Below are 20,057 nucleotides of genomic sequence, written 5' to 3' on the forward strand. Positions count from 1 at the left end.
CCAGGCAAGCATTTCAGAATCAGGCCTCATAGAAGGAATGGACAGATTAATGCTCTCATTGTGTATACGAGGAAACAGCTGGAGAAAGTGAAGGAACCTGTGTCCAAAGTGAAGAGCAACTACGTGACAGAACCTGGTTCTGAAGGTGCCTGGCCAGCCTTAGAGCCTAGGCTCTGTCCATAGACATCACAGCCCCACAGAGCAGCAGGCTGTAAGGCACCCCGAGTACAGGGACTCCCAGTGGGCACCCTCTCATGCTCCTTTCACTATTCCGTGGCTTCCCTTTGCTTATCCAGGTAGATTTGATAGTGCTGACTTGACTGTCAGAGAACTTGAAATCTAGCTCAAAGGATTGCTCCACAGACACTGGGAACACTCCCAGCACAGGAAACCGGCAATAACAGGAAGACAAAGCCTGTCTTTAGCTTCCCATCAGCGGAATGACAACGTCCAGCCGATATACACTTGTCTCTGTTCCTGCACACTTAGATCTGTCTCTAAGCCAAAGGCAACAGTTTAGGAATAAGGGAAGAAGACAGTTTTAGAATCAAATTTGAGACTTGGAGACAACATTGAAATCAGAGATTTGAAAATGTTTCTGGTAGCCATTCTGTGGCCAAAATCAACACAAATACTTCATACGTTGAGCTTTGAAGTCTGTAGGCTGATTTCTTCCCTTATTTTAAAAATCTTATGAATGGACAGTTCACGCATGACACAGAAATAGACATTAAGGATTAATGTAAGAGAAGGAAGCACCGGGAAAAGTAGACATTTATTTTCTGCATTTCATCAAGAACTCGTGTAAGTGGTAAATGTCCTAAAATAAACATCATGCTTCAGTGCAGGTTGTCAGAGAAGCACTTCTTCACAACAATCATTAAAACCAAGGGCTTCAACAATGGAGCCAGCCCAGGAGACACCTTCGAGCAGTTAAGGCACAATGTGCCAAGTCAAGAGTTCAAAAATAATGAAGCACCGTTCAGCAGCCAGCCTTGTAGGTGACGTCTTGGCCTCCTGATACTCAGCTCCACTACGGTGCTCTCTGACAGTGAGAGTGACATCTGACAACAGAACACTGTGGAGGTGGTGATGGTGACTGCCCAAGCTAGCTCTGGACACAGTCACTGTGTTCTGCTGCAGGACACTTGAGAACCAAGTGGAAGGGCTCTGTGGAGACCTGAGGGCTGAACTCCAGCCAACATTTGAGCCCATGTAAACGAGTCTTGGAAGCATCATTAACATGCAGGTGGCTGTAACCCAGAATTTGTACGAAAGCCACTGGTTGGGGACTCTAAGCTCAACTACCTCCAAATTCCTGACCAAAATAGTGTCATGGTTTTGATACATGATTAGTGTTTCAGACTATTAAATTTTGGATTATCTTGCTATGTACTATTAGATAATTAATATAACTACAAACCACAATTACAAATAGTATGCATATGTTAAAAAAACCCATAAAAGTATAGTTACTTTATTTCTCAATTTTTAAAATAATTTCTATTTTTGGTGTTTCATAATATATACAAAACATTAACAGAACAATCTGGAAGCCCTATTTCAGCTAAGGAAGTTTTCTTAAATTTCTCCTCTGTCTCTGAGGCCGAGGTGTGAATCCTGAATGCAGAACTTATTAACTATATAACCTTGAATAAGTTAGCTTCTATTTTATTTTAAGTTATGTGCACATGTGTGTATTTGTGCACATGAGTGCAAGTGCCTTCAGAGTCCAGAAGAGGACACTGAATTCCCTGAAGTGGAATTGTTGTGAGCAACTTGCCATGGGTGCTGGAAAATGAACATGTGTCCTCGGCAAGAGCGGAATATAATCTTAATTGATGAGCCATCTCTACAGTATCAGTTTCTTTCTATTTTTAGTTTTAAAACTTTTCTAGTGTTTGGGATCAAACAAATTAGGCTTTGTACCTAATTAACTCCTTTATGCCTTGGTCACCCTCACATGGAGATGAGAATAAAAACAGTTCTCGGATGGCTGCTGAGGGGTTAGATGATAACTCAATGTCAAATCCGCACTAGACTGCTGGGAAACACACATGATTAATGAGAATAATGGAAACAGTGATGGCCTGGGGACACTTGTGGGTGTCCATTGAGTTCTGAGTAGCCTTGTGTGTAGGGAGCAGAGGCTGGCCAGCAGGACCTCTTAACCCCAGCTTGGGAAATCCAAGAAGAAAAGTGAGAGAACAAATGGGTGTGGTTCTCTTTGACAGAGCAAATGGCTCGGTTCTGGATGAATCCAGTTCATCATGAAAAAGATGAGAGGTCCCAAGTGAAGAGTTGTGTACAGGCATGAGAGTGGGTCCCCAAGGCCTTCCCTGGCAGTATTACTGGGATCTTGTGAGGCTGTGGGCCCATGGACAAAGGGGTTATGCCCAAGGAAGGATGAGCGTAAGACAGTGGAGCCAAGAGCAGAGTCCGTGCACTCTGAGGACTCCCGGCATGGCAACAGCATGAAGGAGAGGTTCTTAGACACTCTGAAGATGAAACAAGAAGCTGGACAGACAAAGGGTGCAACAGTCAGAAACTGAAATATACGAACGGGCACTGCACTGATACAGTCAAGGAACAAGGTGTCTCAGCAGGAACAGCCTGTCTTATGGGAAAACAGCAACATTTCTTCAAAAAATTATAATGAAAATTGCGTGCCCCTTTCAAAGGTTTCAATTCAGGTTTTAGAAGCTCAGAGAAATTTAGCCTCCAGGTGGATAACTGTAAATAATTCTCTTTAACTATCTTTTTTAGACAGAGTAAAGGAAATTAATATCATTCAGAGCACACCATGGACAGGAAAGGAGCCAGGTTGTGGGTAGGATCCTTTATGTCTGGGAGCATATGGGGCAGCTCACAGCCACCTGTAACTCATTCCAGGGATGATGCTGTCTTCTGGCCTCTTCAGGCATCCCCACACATGTGCATGTACACAAACAGACACACTTACACACAAATAAAAGAAATAAATCTAAAGAAAAGGGGGGGAATTAGTAAATATCTGATAATTTAAGAAGCTCTAATATATTAACAGCCAATTTCTAACAGGTTGTTTTGGGTATCACTCTGTGCTACGCTATCCAGGCTAAATCAAAGGGCAGCAGAAGCAGCTTCTGGGACCCAGGGACACAAGCAGCTAATCCTACGTCTTAAAACTTGGAGGGAGAAGTAGTTCTCAGGTCTCAGATCTAGGGAGAAGAAGGTAAGGAGGCCATCAAGTCCTTTAGCCGAGAACTGCCTTTCACACACTTGCTCTATGCTCCCTTTAAGGGAAGGTCTGTAGCGTCTTCATTGGCCATTACTAGGTACCAGGAAGAGCTAGATCATAGAGGGACAAATAAATACACACATTAAAAAGGTGAGGCAAGCTAGGTGTGGTGGCGCATTCTTTTAATCCCAGCACTCAGGAGACAAAGGCAGGCAGACCTCTGAGTTTGAGGCCAGCCTGGTTCCATAGTAAATTCCAGGCCATAGCGAGTTCCAAGCCAGCCAGAACTATGTAGAGAGACCCTCATCTCAAAAGCAAAACAGCAAACAAAACAACAACAACAAACCCATGCCAGTACCATATGCTTCTGAAAGCAGGGCCCTCTTACTTGGGTGCTTTGGCTCCACAGCGACTCTCACAATTGGGGTGGCTTCAAAGTTGAGTGGAATGAACGGAGGGCAGGAGGGCAGACTGCACAGAGTGGCAGATTTTAGAACAAAGTCCTGGAGGCCTCCAATGCCTGCAGAGAGAGAAAGAGCCATGGGATCAATACAGGATGATTGAGTCTGAACTTATACTAGGAGAATAACAGCACAGACCTAGGACATACCTAGTACACTACCAAAGTGACAAGGAATGAAGTAGGCATCCATTGTTTACTCGTTTTTAACCTAGATAATATTACTCTTGTCAAAAATACAGTTCTGGATGGGTGTGGTGGCACACACCACTAATCCCAGCACTTTGGAGGCAGAGGCAGGCAAATCTCTGTGAGTTCCAGGCCATCCTGGTCTACATAGTAAGTTCCAGACTAGCCAGGGCTAATATAGTAAGACTGTGTTCCAAAAATCAAGCAAACAAACAAAAAAACCTACAGAAATTTGCTAGTTTTTCTTTTTCAGATGGACACGTCATGTTACATCAGGTTTGGGGGAAACATATCTACTTTGATAACAGAAATGATCACGTCTAGGTTTTGTGTGTGTGTGTATTTTGTATGTACATGTTCACGTGGCCATGTGTATATATGCCTGGGGGTGTGTGGGTGTGTGTGTGCATGCACACGTGTGTGTACATTCACGGAGGCCTGAGGTAGACTTCAAGTATCTTCTTCAATTGCTTTCTGCCTTGTTTTCTGAGACAGGGTCTCTTGTTGAACTCAAAGTTCACCAACTGGCTAGACTGGTTGGCCATGGGCCCAGGGATGTGTCTGTCTCCTGTTCCCCAGTGCTGGGGTCACACTGGGGCTCTTATGTGGATGCTGGGGACCTGAACTCAGTTCCTCATGCTTGTACAGCAGACACTTTCCAGACTGAGCCACCTCTCCAGACCCCAGTTGTAGATGTTTTGTCTGAAAACAACAATTATTTCAAGTTATAGTTTATAGTCTCTCTTTAAAATATATATTAATTTAATGAATATGAATCTCTGCTAAAATAACCATTTACATATTGATAAAGGGAATTCAGAAATCTATAATATGGCATGGCTACTGAGTATTTAACCCTCTAGCTATTCTGAATTCTACTTCAGGTTTAAAGAGACTCCAGTCTTCCCTCTCTAGGCTCCTGAATGATGGTTGCATGAGACTCTGAAGGGTACATATGTTCTCTGGATAGATGGGAGTAAAGAGAGTATCTTACAAAGAGATGGAAGGACACTCTGACCTCACATCCAGAATCAGAGTGGACAGTATTTAGAACAGATCAAGAACATGCACAAGGATCATTTGGGAGCCATTATGTTGAAATAAAAACGACCAAGAAGGCTAAGTGGGAAGGAGATTGTCCAATCTAGTACAGGAGCCCGTCTGGGAGAGGTGACCCGAGGCAAGGGTTCTGGACACACACCAGAATGACAGCTTACAGGACTCTCCCTGTCTGACCACACCAGAGGAAACTTGCCTTTGATGTGCCAACAGAGAGCCAACCAGAGAGCATTCAGATTCACCATCTCATGAAGCCTTCCAAGTGCAAGGGAGAAAGCGTTCATTCTACTATGAGCAAGTCTGCTGCTCCATCTGTAAACATCTCTGCACTCCAGCATACCTGTGTGGTAAAGTCTGCATTCCTTAACACTGCACCCATTGGCCCAGCACCCAGAAGTCTGCCTGGCTGCAGCTTCCTGTTTGTCTCCCTGGTATCAGGATCTAACTGATTCTGGAGCTGGCCAACTCTCCAGCAGGGCTACTAGAAATAGCCTCATCTCGAGTGAGGCTAGGCTTGAGGAAGAGCCCATAGTAAATATTCTCTTTCAGACTTCATTCATCTTCCGTCTGACCTCTGACAGCGGCACTTCCTTCCTGCACACACAGCACACGGTTTCACTGGAGGACAAATGCTGCTCTTTCCTCTACACCAGAAGGGATACGAGCTGCAGATGGTCAGTGAATCTGAACACTAGCTCTCTGACTTCTGGTTTACATTTTGCTCTTCCAGCAACCAAATCTACTCTTGCTATTTAGATCTGCTCAGACCTGCTGGCATGACAAGAATTCCCCCAAACAGAAAAGAGTCAAGGCCGTAGAATTCAAAGCATAGGAAATGATCCGAAGGGACTAAGACCTTTGCTAGCTGTATTACAGGTTGCCTACTGTATTTATTCTAAAATATAATTTAAAGACACAGGAAAAGGACCATCAAGGTTATCTGGGCAAATCACAGTAGAAGACTTAAGATCTCTTTGAGAACTTCTTCATAGGACACAGGGCAACACTGACTGTGCAGCTTGGTTTTATACTAAACGCAATTTGAAACAAAATTTTTGCCTTAAAAACAATGCCATCAAATTCAGTTCTGAAAAAGACAGAAAAGTGCAAACACATTATCTAATATCCTCACACCCTCCCACTGCTGCTATTTCCTCCCCTACCTCCCCGCACCGTGTTCTCCTCTTAGGCACACACCTTTACTCTATTATAACATTCAATAATCTTTTCCCCCTTAAATCATGACTTTTTCCTTCACTTCAATCATTTCAGTCAATAGTCTAATAATTAGCCAGACATGGAATCCCCACACTCAGGAGGCTGAAGCAGGATGATGATGAATTGGAGTCAATTTGTGCTATACAGACCTTTTCTTAAAACAAAACTCAAACCTTGCTGTTCCCTTCAACTAGGACTTGGAGGGGAGAAGCATACTTCCAAGGAATCATTTCAAAATTTCTGAATTAGGAAGAGATTGGTTCCATGTGAAAAATCCCAAATGATGGTGACCATCATTTTTTAGTCGCTATATTTATTAAAAAAAAAAAAAAAAAAAAAGAACAGAAATGCCAGATTAAGGAATATGTCGATAAAAGCAGTTTATGGAGCAAAAGAATTTCAGCTTCTTTTTTGTTTTGTTTTGTTTTGTTTTGTTTTTTTGTAACCAACTGAAGGTAAATGAGTGTGTGTGCTAGTGTGCCTCACAGACAGGATGACAGTTACCAGAACCAAGTAAATGCTGAGTTCTTCAGCGTAGAACAGAGGCCCTGGCTAGGCTCTATATCATTCATTTGATTCTGTTAAGACAAATATTAATATTTTGTAATGTTAGCAGGCCATTTTTTCCAGGCTGTCCCTAATATCCCCCTTTAAGACGTAGCTCAGACATAAACAATACATAAAACATACATAGAAAGACCTGTTAGCAATGTTTTGCAGAGACTGAGAAGTGGGTTGGCATTCTGTTCCATGGGCTGAGTCACTCCAGCACCAGGTTGCCCTGCAGGCAGGAAGATGGCAAAGCAACCACTAAATACTAACACTGCTTTCCGGGGACCAGCCAGTCAGCTGTCTGGACAGAAAACAGCATTACCATCTTACAGAAAACATATGTTTGTAAAGCACTACTCCCTGGTAAAAGAAAAGTATTACTGGGATTACAATATCTTGGAAAATACGTAATGTTTTAGCTAGCAGATGCTCCCTAAGGTTTAACATTATCACAGGTAACCATCCCCTGGGCCTGCCCTTCCAACAACGGTTGGGCCTGAATCAGTGGATTCTGTAAACTGTGGAAAAGTAGTCTTGCACACAGCCTCAGGTCCGTTCAAGCACTTGGAGCCACTCTGGACAGGACATGGGGAATTTTCTATTTTTCAGTATAGATGCCTTAAGATGTAGGATGCTGAATCCTTGGTTGTGCAAGGCTACATTCTACCCTACGCCTGATGTCATTAGGTACCCAAGGACCCAATACATCTGTCTATTGGTGAAATTATTAAGGCCACTCCACGTAGTTAAAAGGGAGGTTTATTTTGTGGTGTAACTTACAAGTGAAGGGATAGGTAGGTTGCAGGGTCTGGGGAAGGTGTGTCGCAGTCCGGCAGTGTTCTCTGGAGAACTCTGCTCGGTCTACCTCCACTGTCCAGGGTCCAGGAACAGAGAGAGTGGCGGTGCATGTGGATCTTGGGTCTTCAGGGCCCTCTCTCGGCCCCGCCTTGTAGGTGTGACAGTTACCGAAGCCTCAATGGGGGTTGGAACTTCCAGATCAAAGCTGGAACAGCTACCCACTACATCTGTCCCCAGCTTACGCTCCAGTTCTACTTCCTTGTCACTCAGACCCAGCAGTTTTAAGGAGAGTTAGGGAACCCACACTTTACAACCCTCATGGAGAAGGTAGGGAAGACCAGAAAGGTAAACATGCCTTTTCCAAGCCTGCTTCACCAGCACTGCCAAGGTTGATGGGTCGAGACTAGCTAAGGTGTTCAGAAGACTGCTTGGCCTGTTAGGTGTGCTAAGCAGGCCCATGAAATCAACAGCCTGTCAGCCTCCTCACGGCCCTAGAGAAAAGTCTTGTAACAATGACATCATCATGTCATTTTCTTTTTTTCTTCTCGTAGGAACAAATAAGCTAAAAATAGTTCTTAAGTAGGTTACACTCAGAACTGGAGGCCCTTTCCTCAGAAGAGAATAACGAGAAAACTAACACCGTAAAGAATTATAAATTTGTAATTAATAAATTTTGGTGTATTTAATTAATTTTGGTGTATTTAAGAATAGGGAGCAAACTGCCCATTGAGGTAAAAGAGTTATAACCATATCACCATAGGGTCTCAGTTTATGCCCAAGATGTGGTCACAGGGAGCCAGCTCACTCCACTCCTGTGGAAACACGCTGACCCAATGGAGTTTGGCTAATACAAGCAGGCATGGGAGATGAGGACTCCAGCAGGGGAAGAGCCTGAAGTGGTCAGCACCCGAGTGCCGCCTGGTAATGTGTCCAAGGCAAATGAGAGGGCGCCTCAAAGCCTCCCTTCTGTCTTCCCCTGTTACACCAGGACAGATGAGGGCTGCACATGCTAGCCCAGGAAAAAAAAGGCAGCATGCCCTTCAGTAAGACATGTGAAACGATGTTTTCCACCAGAGGGAAACAGCTGTCAATGGCTGGTAAACGGCTTGTTTAAGGTGAGGAGATTCTAGCCCCAGCCAGCACAGAGAGACACCCTAGTCCTAACAGTCTCCAACACTCAGGACTGTCCCCGGATTAGGGAATGAGGTGGGACTGTCCCTGGATTAGGAACTGAGGTGGGGTTGTCCCTGGATTAGGGAATGAGGCAGGACTGTGCCTGGATTAGGGACTGAGGCGGAACTGTCCCTGGATTAGGGGACTGAGGCAGGGTTGTCCCTGGATTAGGGATGGAGGCGGGGCTGTCCCTGGATTAGAGAATGAGGCAGGACTGTCCCTGGATTAGGGACCGAGGAGGGGGGGCTTTCTCTAGATTAGGGAATGAGGTGGGACTGTCTCTGGCGTAGGGACCAAGGCGGGACTGTCCCTGGATTAGGGACTGAGGCAGGGCTGTCCCCGGATTAGGGACTGAGGCGGGACTGTCCCCGGATTAGAGACTGAGGCGGGGCTGTCCCTGGATTAGGGATGGAGGCGGGACTATCCCTGGATTAGAGACTGAGGCGGGACTCTCCCTGGATTAGGGATGGAGGCGGGACTATCCCTGGATTAGAGACTGAGGCGGGGCTGTCCCTGGATTAGGGACTGAGGCGGGGCTGTCCCTGGATTAGGGACTGAGGCGGGGCTGTCCCTGGATTAGGGACTGAGGCGGGGCTGTCCCTGGATTAGGGACTGAGGCGGAACTGTCCCTGGATTAGGGACTGAGGCGGAACTGTCCCTGGATTAGGGATGGAGGTGGGGCTGTCCTTGTGGTGATTTGTGAGAGGCTGGAAAGACAAAAGGGAGGAAACAAGGACAAAATGCAGCTTCTGTCACGGGCAGGAAAGGGAAGTGTTACAGTCAAAGCCTTCTTTTAGGTGTGTGAGTTCTTATTACTATTTACATTATTCATTGTGTAATGAACCTTTTAGCTCTATCTCCCCCTTCTGTATACTGTGTTTGAGGTTTTTCTATTTGGTGTCCAAGCTTCAAAGCTTAGAAAGTTCTGTTCAAATAACTGATTAATAAGCATTCGAATTCCCCCAGTCTTCCAACAACATGAGTTCTAAGGGCAGGGATCTAAAGCAGGCACTACATAATGATTCTCCAAGGACTGAATGAATGTGAGCACTTCCTGTCCTCCCAGAGCTTAAGACCTGACGGGACAAAGGCAGGGAAAAGAACTACAGTACAGTATGACCACTGTTCCAAGAAGGCAAGTGCATTCTGTTTACAGAAAAGAGAAATCACAAGGTTCTAGGCTTCCTTGAGAAACTGAAATAAAGAGATAAGGAGACAGCCGTGCAGAGTGCGTGGGAGGGTGTTCTGAAGAGCTGAAATGGCACCACTGTAGGCCCAAGGGAGAATACAAGGTCCTTATTGACAGACTCGGCGTGGAGCTTAAAGCAGGACTGAAGAGCCGTTTCACCCCACTGTTCCCACTTCTCTGGGACCCTGCAAATGCTATCAGTTCTCTTCTCTAGTCCACATGTGTGCTTGTTATGTGTGATGTGGAATCAGGGGATTTGAATCTAATTACGGCTCTAACTGGGGGCAATAAATGAAGCAGCGGCAGTGATAATTATAAAGGTCATAGTGGCCGCTGCTGTGCTAACCGGCAAGCTCATCAGATTCTCAATCTACATTTGGGGTATGAATTGACCTGTAGTAGTCAATCACATGGATACACCAAAGAGTTAACTACAACGAATAACAGACTTGCATTCATAATCCCACCCATCCACGGACTCTGTGCTCTGTCCCACTGACCTAAACTTACATATTGCACGGAACACACTGGTTTAGATACTAGTCTTCAGGGTGAGTTTCAAATGGAATGGTTTAAATAAATGGAGGAACATACGCAGGTCAGCACGCAAGAAGCGTAAACTGCTTAGAGTAGATTAAAAATAATGCTGCACATTTGTCCAAAGGCAAAACTTAAGGAGGGAAGGGAAGAAGAAAGGAGGGAGAGAGAGGAGGGAAAAGGAGGGAGAAAAGATATAGGGTTTTTTAAGTCAGAAAAACATAACCCGACTCCTTCTGCCTTTAAAACTCAAATATTTCCGAATGGCAAGAGGAAATGAGTTCCTTCTGGATGAAATGGTGACTCCAGCTCAGGTACAAAATGATCCTGACCAAAATAGTCAAAGAAACAGAAAGCCAGGGAAAAGCTGAATGAACAGGTGAAACCAGAGAAGGGCATGTCCAGCTGTGAGCTATTTCTGTTCACCGTGGACCAGATTAAAGACGACGACGACGACGGAAGGGGCAGCGCACGATCCTGTTCAAGAGAAAGTGGCGCGACCCGGGGTGGGGTGGGGGTGTGCAGATGCACAGACAGCCCAGTGACGGTGGTCGTCAGACGCAGCATCAGTGGAGAAGAACGAGAGGCCGACACAGACCAGCAAGCACAAGCATGTGGACCGTACGTCCAAGGTGGCAGAGAGGAGGGCCTGGTCGGCAAGCGGCAGTGAGACAATAAGCTGATGAAACAGAAAAAAAATACCACTGTCACACACGCTGAAAAAGAAAATTTCCTATGGATCAAAGATGAAATGTGAAACAACAAAAACTGGAACACTTAAATCCCAAAGACTCCACAACACTAGACTCATAAACCTCAGTAACTTGTAAGAAAGATACTTTGTAACAAAAGATACAAAAAGCAAAGCGACAAAAATGACTCTGGTATCAAAGAGTCGGAAGAATGCAAGCGCTAAGTGCTAGTGTAAATCAAGGATTCCTGAAAAGCAACAGGAATACAGACGAAGAATACAAGCATATCTACAAAAAGATTCAAAAGAGGAGGAGCCCTGGCTGTTAAAAACCAAAAAACACCCCCAAGTCTTAATCTCATTAAACAACACAAATATAAATTAAAACAAGACACCATTTCACATCTATGTAAGTGGTACAGAAGAACCAAGTTTTGATAGCTATGTGTATTAAAAAGTGGGTTTTATGGATTATAGATGGGACTAAAGGTTGTTACAACTGTTACTAGCATTTAGTAGGCTGGGCCAGGACCTCATAATGTGTACAAATGTCCTATACAAAGGAGTCTGCCCCTTTATATGCATGATTTGTGGGTTCTATGCTGGATAACTAGTCAACAGCAATCTGAGCTTAAATCTAATTTCATTTCAACAGCAAAGGCAGTTGTGGTGATATTTTATTTGTATTTTAATAAATAAAGCATGCCTGGAGATCAAGGGGAAAAAGGCCAGACATTTTTAAGTAAACATAGAAGTCAGGCAGTGGTAGCACACGCCCTTATTCTGATCACTTGGCAGGGAGGGTCTCTGTGTGTTCAAGGACACACTAGGGAATAGCCAAGCTGGTGACACACACCTTTAATCCCAGTACCAACTATAGAGACCTGCAGGTCTGTACAGACAGGCAGTGACAAGGAAGTGAGGTAGCTGGGCTAAGAGCCAATGAGAGGGCAGAACAGCAAGGCAATAAAAGCCTGGGTAGACAGGAAGTAGCTCTCTGGGGAAGCTACGGTGGCGGTGTGGTGAGTTAAGCTTAGCTGGTGGCTCTCACTATTTCCTCTAAGGCTTTCACCCCTATATTTGGCTCTGTGTTTCTTATTTAATAAGACCATTTAGAAATTCGTCTACAGGTGGTTGCTTTCTTTTCTTTTTACAGTTAAATATACACTAAAATTTTAAGAATGGAATTACTACATAAATCAGAGGAAGAATGAACCTGTTGTGAAAACAAAATATTCAACATCTTACCAACAGGCACTCAGGGCAGTCATCAATTCCATACATTCTATCCAAATGCATTTGTTACTGTGACGTAAACACCATGTGAATTAATCATATGAATTAATCACACCTCTGAGACAGTCACAAATAATCTTTACATTCCAAAGGGCAATGCACTTTATTGAAGATTACTTCCTATTTGTCCTTATAACTAAATTATTACACTGTTGTGAAAATTAGATAGGCAGACAGATTATTTTATCTTTGAATTTTGTTTCCAGGAAGAAAGGTGATGTTAGATTAGCTATTAAAATAAAGTTTGGATTGATGGGGTTAAAAAACCTTTGCCCTAGTAGAGCATCCACATGTTCAAAGGTCTTCACTTTTCTAACAGCAAAAATCTGAAAGCAAGATGCCTAGATAGTGGAGGCCTGTCATCTTTGCAACATTTCCGAGGAGTTCAAGGCCAGCCTGGGCAAATCAGTGATACCCTGTGTGGTGGTCTGAGTGAGAGTGGCCCCCATAGACTCATGTATCTGAATGCTTAGTCACCAGGAAGTGGCACTATTTGAAAGGATTAGAAGGATCAGAAGGTGTGGCCTTGTTGGAAGAAGTGTGTCACTAGGGGTGGGCTTTAAGGATTCAAAAGCCCACACCAGGCCATGCTCTCTCTATTTCTGCCTATGGATCAGGGATGTAGCTCTCAGCTCCTTCTCCAGCACAGTAGTTGCCTGTCGCCATGCTCTCTGCCATGATGATAATGGATTTAGCCTCTGAAACTGTAAGCAAGCCTCCAATTATATGCTTTCTTTTTTTATAAGAGTTGCCATGGTCATGGTGTCTCCTCACAGCAATAGAACAATGACTAAGACAGAAGTTGGTACTAAGGACCAGGGTACTGCTGTGACAGGCTTGACCATGCTGCTTGCTGGAGGAATATAGAAGACTTTGGGACTTTGGACTAGAAAAGTGGTTGCACACTTTAAGCAGGGCTTAACTGGTTATCCTAGTAGGAGCATTAGAAGACAGTGCTGAAGGTAATTTGAACTGTGGGCATCCAGCTCAAGAAGTTTCAGAGGGGAGGAATATTAGTAAGTGGCTTAGAAGAGATCCTTCTTGCGATATTTTGGCAAAACTGACTGCTTTTTTTGCCTTTGCCCTAAAAATCTGCCTGAGGCTAAATTGAAGAGTTTTAGATTAATGCCACTGGCAGAGGAGACTTCAAGACAGTATTGTCTAGTATTGCCTAGTATTGACTCGGTCATGTTATTAGTAATACTCTTATACAGATCTGTAATGAGAAGAAGAAAGCTAGACAAAGAGAACACAAAATGTACAGTTTGAGGGAAAAAGGAGCACTGGGAAGTGCTCAAGGGGTTACAGAGTTTAAAGAAAAGCCTGATGCTAAATGGATAAAGGGAATGGTGACCTCAGGGCAAGCCCCACCCAGCTAAGCTTCCAACTTGTGAAGAGGAATTAAAGAAAAGCTTAAGCAGTAAAAGAGACCATCTACAGCAGAAAGCTGATGCAAATATAAAGGAAGGAGGGGCCAGGTTCATGGAGCAGAACTTGGCAGCTCTGGCCATATGGTTCTGGCTTTAAAGTCAAGAATACAAGAAAGAGGTTGTAGAATTCCCCTCCACAGCTAAGGAAATAAGGAAAGACAGTGAGCAAGGCTGGGGCTTGTGCCGGGTGTTTTTGCATGGAGACTCAGAGAGGCCTATGCATGAAGCTATGAAGGGGAAGCCTAGATTGCCCTGGAAACCCCAGGATGTTGAAGATGTCAGGGTCATAGGACACATACCAAGGACAGCTGCTAACAGGATGTGGAACCAGCTCAAGAGAGAGAAGTATGTTGCAGTTAACAAAGCTGAAAGGAGCTGGAGATATGAAGAATACTTTGATATCAGACACAGAGAAGCAGAATTTGAGTGTGCCCTGCTGAGTTTCAGTCTTGTTTTGGTCCAGTATTTCCTCACTATGCTCCCTTTCCTTCCTCCCTTTTGGAATGGTAATGCATATTCTGTGCCACTGTCTTTTGAAAGTATGTGACTTGCTTTTTGGTTTTGATTTTATAGGGCTTACAATTAGGAGACTGCCATGAATCTCAAAAGACACTTTGGACTTTTAAATAGTGTTGAGATGGTGAATGACTAGGGGGACTTTTGAAGTTGGACTGAATGCAATTTGCATCATGAATAGACTATAAGCCTTTGGGGCCAGGGAATGGAATGTGGTAGTTTGAATAAGAATAGACACTAGAGACTCATATTATTTGAAAGCTTAGTTACCAGAAAATGGCACTATTTGAGAAGGATTAGGAAGTATGGCCTTGTTAGAGTAGGTATGGCCTTGTTGGAGGAAGTGTGTAACTGGGGGTGGGCTTTGCTCACATCAAGGGCAGGCTCGCTCTCTCTCTCTCTCTCTCTCTCTCTCTCTCTCTCTCTCTCTCTCTCTCTCTCTGCTTGTGGATTAGGATGTAGCTCTCAGCTACTTCTCCAGTATCATGCCTACTACCTGCTGCCATGTTCTCTGCCATGATGACAATGGACTAAACCTCTGAAACTGTAAGCAAGCCTGCAATTAAATGCTTTCTTTTATAAGAGTTGCCTTGGTCAAGATGCCTCTTCATAGCAACAGAACACTGACTAAGATACCCTGTGACTAAATACTTAAGCAAGAAGACTAGAGATCTAGCTTGGGTGGAGCATTTGCCTAACACATGCAGGTCTTACATTGCATTCCTAGTGCTGGGGAAAAACAACACTCACAAATCTGAAAGCCACTTTCAATAACTGTTAACGGAAGAACAGAAAAATTACGTTATAAATTCAGACAATGGAATCAACATGGATGGGAAAAAATCCCTGAAGGTGGGCATGGTGGTACATGCTTATAGTTCAATACTGCAGAGCCAGAGCCAGACAGAGACCATGAACTAGATATAGAACAGCCTATATAGGCTACAGAGTGAGGTCCTTTCTCGAGAACCAAATTAACTTCCCTCACATCCACCAAGCTAAAACAACATGAAACAGCATAAGAAAAATGTTGCACAAGTCACAAACTATCTATTATTCAGAGTTTAAAAATGCACTCTGTACGTATCTATGCATTCTCCTACAGACACCTTTTAAAGCAGGGGAGTGGTAACTACACAGCAGCCTCAAAACAGGGACACCGCCGGGGCAGCTGGGAGCTCTGGTGGAGCCACGGGAGAGACACAACAAAGGCTCCTTAGGTGACCACTCAGTAGTAAGAGAAGAAGGGATACAATTACAGGAGAACGTCCAAATCAGTTAAACTTGGATGAGTATGTGGGTGTTCACTGTACTATTCACTACTTAAAGGACTGCAAATTTTAAAATGTTGATAACGATCTTAACTGCCTTTTTATATTTTCCATATTTCTATACCTTGTAAAATTTTGGGTTTTTTGTTTTATTTTGAGTTCACTAAGATGTGTATCTCTTGGGAGCTGAGGAGATATCTCAGTATGTAAAGTACTGCCTTCCAAGCATGAGGACTTGAGTACAATCCCCAGAAAGCATGTGGAAATGCTGGATGTGGAAGTGTGTTCTGTAATCCCGGTGCTGGGGAAGAGGACAGGAGGATTCCTGGGCTCACTGGGCATCAAGTGTAGCCTAATTACTGATTCTAGGCCAATGAAGGAGTCTGTCTCAAAGGAGGTGGGCAGCAATTCTGAGAATGCCCCTCGAGGCTCTCTTCCACCCTCTACACTGTACATACATGTGCTTGCCCACACGCGTGCGCAGAAACACACCTGAAGTGCAGCTTTCAGTTTTTAAAATGCACATACTTTAAAATTATAACCGTAAGTGCATAGTGAAATATAAACATATGCATAGGAAAATCTGTACTCAGTGTCAAGAGTATTATCCCTTTAGTTCTCACACATTTAAACAAATGATCTCAGCAAAATTCCTACTTTTATTAGGATAACATTTATCTAAAAACAGGAGCTAAAAATAAACACAACAATAACAACAACAAAACAGCCTTTTGTTGCTCCTGGGGCTTGAATGAATACTCCCATTGTTTGAGTGACTGCAGAGTAATAAACCTTGGGCTTATGCTTTGAATGGATTGCATTAGGATTAATCAACTTGAGCCCAGAAATTGAAACTGCTCTCTGGACTGTCAGATCTCCCTGTGCCTGTGTGCCCGGTGTCCAGAGGGAGGTTTGGGTTCCCATCAGATGGGGAACGGCCTGTTCCTCAGGTTAATCAAGGTCTTTGCCAAGAGTGAAGTGCTGAACAGCCGGGACTGAAGGCTGTGCTGACTCTCAGCCCCACACACAGGCCCTCAGCTCCGGATCCTGCCTTAGCAGGCCGTCACCTGAGTACTGGGCCTGCACCACTCGGTGACTCTCCTGGACCCTTAACCACTAGTAGGGGGCACTTCTCTAGTGGTCACTGTTTTACTCAAAGGCCAGTCAGAAGGCCTGGAAGTTGGAGTGGCCTTTGGAACCTCATTGGTTAACACAGGGATCTGAGGTTGAACCCAACCCTGTTGCTGAAGGAGCATTTCATACCATTTCTGTACTTTTAGAAATTTATCTCACTAAGTACTGTACTAACGGCTCATGCTTCCAACTGTGTTGAGGACCACGGGAGGCAGATGAGACAAGATCATTTCTTGTGTTTTGTTAGTGTGGCTGTTCCTATAGCATTTTTAAAATTTACTTTTTACCTTGTATGTAAAAACCATAAAAACTTAATGGAGTACCCTGCAATACTTTGACGTGTTTACATTATGTGATATTTAAATAAGATTAAGCCTATCTACCTCCCTAAATTTATCACTTCTCTTCTATCCTTTTTTTTTTTGTTTTTTTGTTTTTGTTTTTGTTTTTTTTTTTTTTTGATTTGCTGGTATTTTTAAATAGACAGCAAAGCTCTCAATGGAAGTTTCCACCATGATCAATTCACCTGCTGCAAATGGTCTGATTTAGTTATGCTGTTTACATTTGGGGACAGCAAACATTTGCCCATCCCAATGGTTAGATAACTTACAGAAGTCGACAGTTTCAGAAGGGGTCACCCAGCACATCACATGTTCAGCCTTCAGTGAGAACTTCCAAAGTCCCTGCGAGGTCACGTCGCCACCAGCTGGGTCGCCCTCCCTTGCAGGGCCACACCAGGAACAGTAGCTTAGTCCCTGCTGGTGACTGCCAGGGCAGTGCTGGAACTTAGTCCATTACTGCTGCCTTACTGAACCCCTAACCAACTTTGTAGCTGAGGCTCTTCCATGTGTCTGCATCTTGATGTGGCATGGGTGCCACTGAGCTATGTTCCCAGACTGCTGACTAAATTTTACGCAAGATGCATCAGTTCAATTCAAGCGAATACCCATTTCCAGAGTGCGCATTACTTTCACAGTAAGAAGCATCAGCCTGCAAGACAGCTCTGGTACCATGGCCAAAAGTAAAAGGAAACCATCACATTTTCTCTCTTATCAGAACTTCAAGCCCAGGGGAGGTGAGATGGCACGGGTTCAATCCCCAGGATCCACAGGATAGAAGGAGAGAGTTGACTCCTACAAGCTGTCCTCCAACCTCCACACAGGAAGGGTGACAGACACGTGCCCACCAGCTGAGTAAAAAAAAATAAATTTAAAAATTTTTAATTGTAAAAAACGCTTCAAGTTCAGTTTTTCAATTAATATCATCTTAAATTTCAGAAAACTTTTAAATCATAGTGGTTACGGGTTTTAATTATGTATTTTATGAACACAGTGGCTGATAATGGTGTGAAAAGCAATCAAACTAAAAAACAAAAAGATTGGTACTGTAAGTGATGGATTAATATTGACTCAATTAAAAACAAGTGAAAAGAACTAACGATGGGGCTCAGAATCAATACAGCCATTCTATTTGTTACCTTCAGTGCAATACACTTCTGCAAGACGGCAGTGTTTCCTAACTAGATAAAACCAGCTTCAATGTCTAGAGACTGGGCAAATATGTATGCCTGTCCGAATACTACACAACCATTAAATAAACTGACTTTGGCGGTCACTGAGATAAAGTAGAATACACAATTTTATGTAAACAGGATCATATACATAAAATAGAAGGAAAGCAATTATAATAAGACAAACGGAAGTAGTGTTAGTATCATGTGATCTTTTAAAAATGAAAAAATGTTGCCGATTTTACACTGAAAACTTGTTCACAAGCTATAAGAACTTTTTTTTTTTTTTTGGTTTTTCGAGACAGGGTTTCTCTGTGTAGCTTTGCGCCTTTCCTGGATCTCATTCTGTAGACCAGGCTGGCCTCGAACTCACAGAGATCCGCCTGCCTCTGCCTCCCGAGTGCTGGGATTAAAGGCGTGCGCCACCACCGCCCGGCTATAAGAACTTTTAAAGTGTTTGTAGAATGTGGCTGGAATCAAGAGATTATAAACTACTGAGAGAGTGGAGCACTCAGTTCTAAATGGGATGTCTTCATCAAACCCTTCCCATCAAAGCTCAGGATCTATGTAGAAGAGGCAACAGAAAGACTCTAAGAGCCAGAGGTGATGGACGACGCTAAGAAAACAGTCTTCCAAGCACAGCAAAGACTGATGCGCATATGAACCCGCAGACACTATGGCTTGCGGCAGCATAAACACAACCTACTCAGGTTCAAGCCAGACAGAGTCCCAGCAATGAGACAGGGGAATGGACATGGGCTCCCACCCCAACAAAGAAACTACTTGCAACTGATACCTACTTGCAAAGGAAAAACCAGTTTTCTCCAGTGGAGTGTCACTGGATATATCAAGCACACTCAGGCAGGCCCCATGGCCAGAAATGGTTGACCAACACGAACTAACTTGATGGTTGTGGGGGATGGGGTGGGGGAGGGGGTGGGTGCCTCCTTTGTTTTGACATTTTTTTTTTTAATCTTATTGGTATTTCATTTGTTTTGATTATTCTTTAGGAGAGAAAAAGAACATAAAGTTGGGGTTTATGGAGGTGAGGAGGGTCTGGGAGAAGTTAGGGGAGGGGAAAATAAGATCAAAATACATTATATGAAAAATGTTTTCAAATAAATAAAAAAAAGTAATCTGACTTTAGAGTAAGCAAAGACTTCATAAAATAGGTATACAAAACACTAACCACAGAGGAATCATGAAGCCTCAGATCGTATTAAAATACACTAAGACATCACTGGAGAGCCGAAGGTGGGAAGAAGTATCTGCAGTCTATACGCTCAGCCAGGGACATCTACGCACCAAGAAGATAGGAAGGATACCCACAGCTCAATATAAAAAGAGGCCAGGAAGGAAAAGCAGATATTTAACAGGCTTTTCACAAACAGAAATCGATGTCCAACAAATAAAAGGCATTTATTTTCACTAGTCACTGGGGAAACTAACATAGGATACGACCTCACAAAGAAAGCAATGGCTCAAATGAAAAGGAAAGCAGAAACAATTGTTAGTAGTGATATGGAGTACCCAGAACTCTCAGACGCTTCTGTCAGAAACCGAAATTCTTATTCACCAAACATAAGCATATGCCTATTCTATGATCCAGCAAGTTCTCTCCCAATAGAAGCATGGAGATATAATCACCATGACATTCATAAGAACATTCAAAGCAACAATATTCATAACAGGCAAATACTGGAAAAATTACTTAACTATCTCCCAAGAGAATTGTGGATAAAGTATAGTAGGCACACACAGAGTGATAGAATAAACAAATGAGAACTATGTGTATGGATGGATCTCACAACAGA

General features: G+C 43.6%; 1 protein-coding gene across 1 annotated transcript in view; it reads right to left on the reverse strand.

Annotated features, from left to right (window-relative positions):
• Positions 1-20,057, reverse strand: part of Efl1 (elongation factor like GTPase 1) — a 126,780-nt gene that overhangs the window by 28,284 nt on the left and 78,439 nt on the right. Inside the window, exon 16 of the mRNA XM_059272071.1 lies at positions 3,609-3,740. Coding sequence (XP_059128054.1) covers positions 3,609-3,740 — 132 coding nt within the window. The remainder of the gene's footprint in view (positions 1-3,608; positions 3,741-20,057) is intronic.

Source organism: Peromyscus eremicus, chromosome 1, assembly GCF_949786415.1.
Source record: "Peromyscus eremicus chromosome 1, PerEre_H2_v1, whole genome shotgun sequence".
Lineage (NCBI taxonomy): Eukaryota > Metazoa > Chordata > Mammalia > Rodentia > Cricetidae > Peromyscus > Peromyscus eremicus.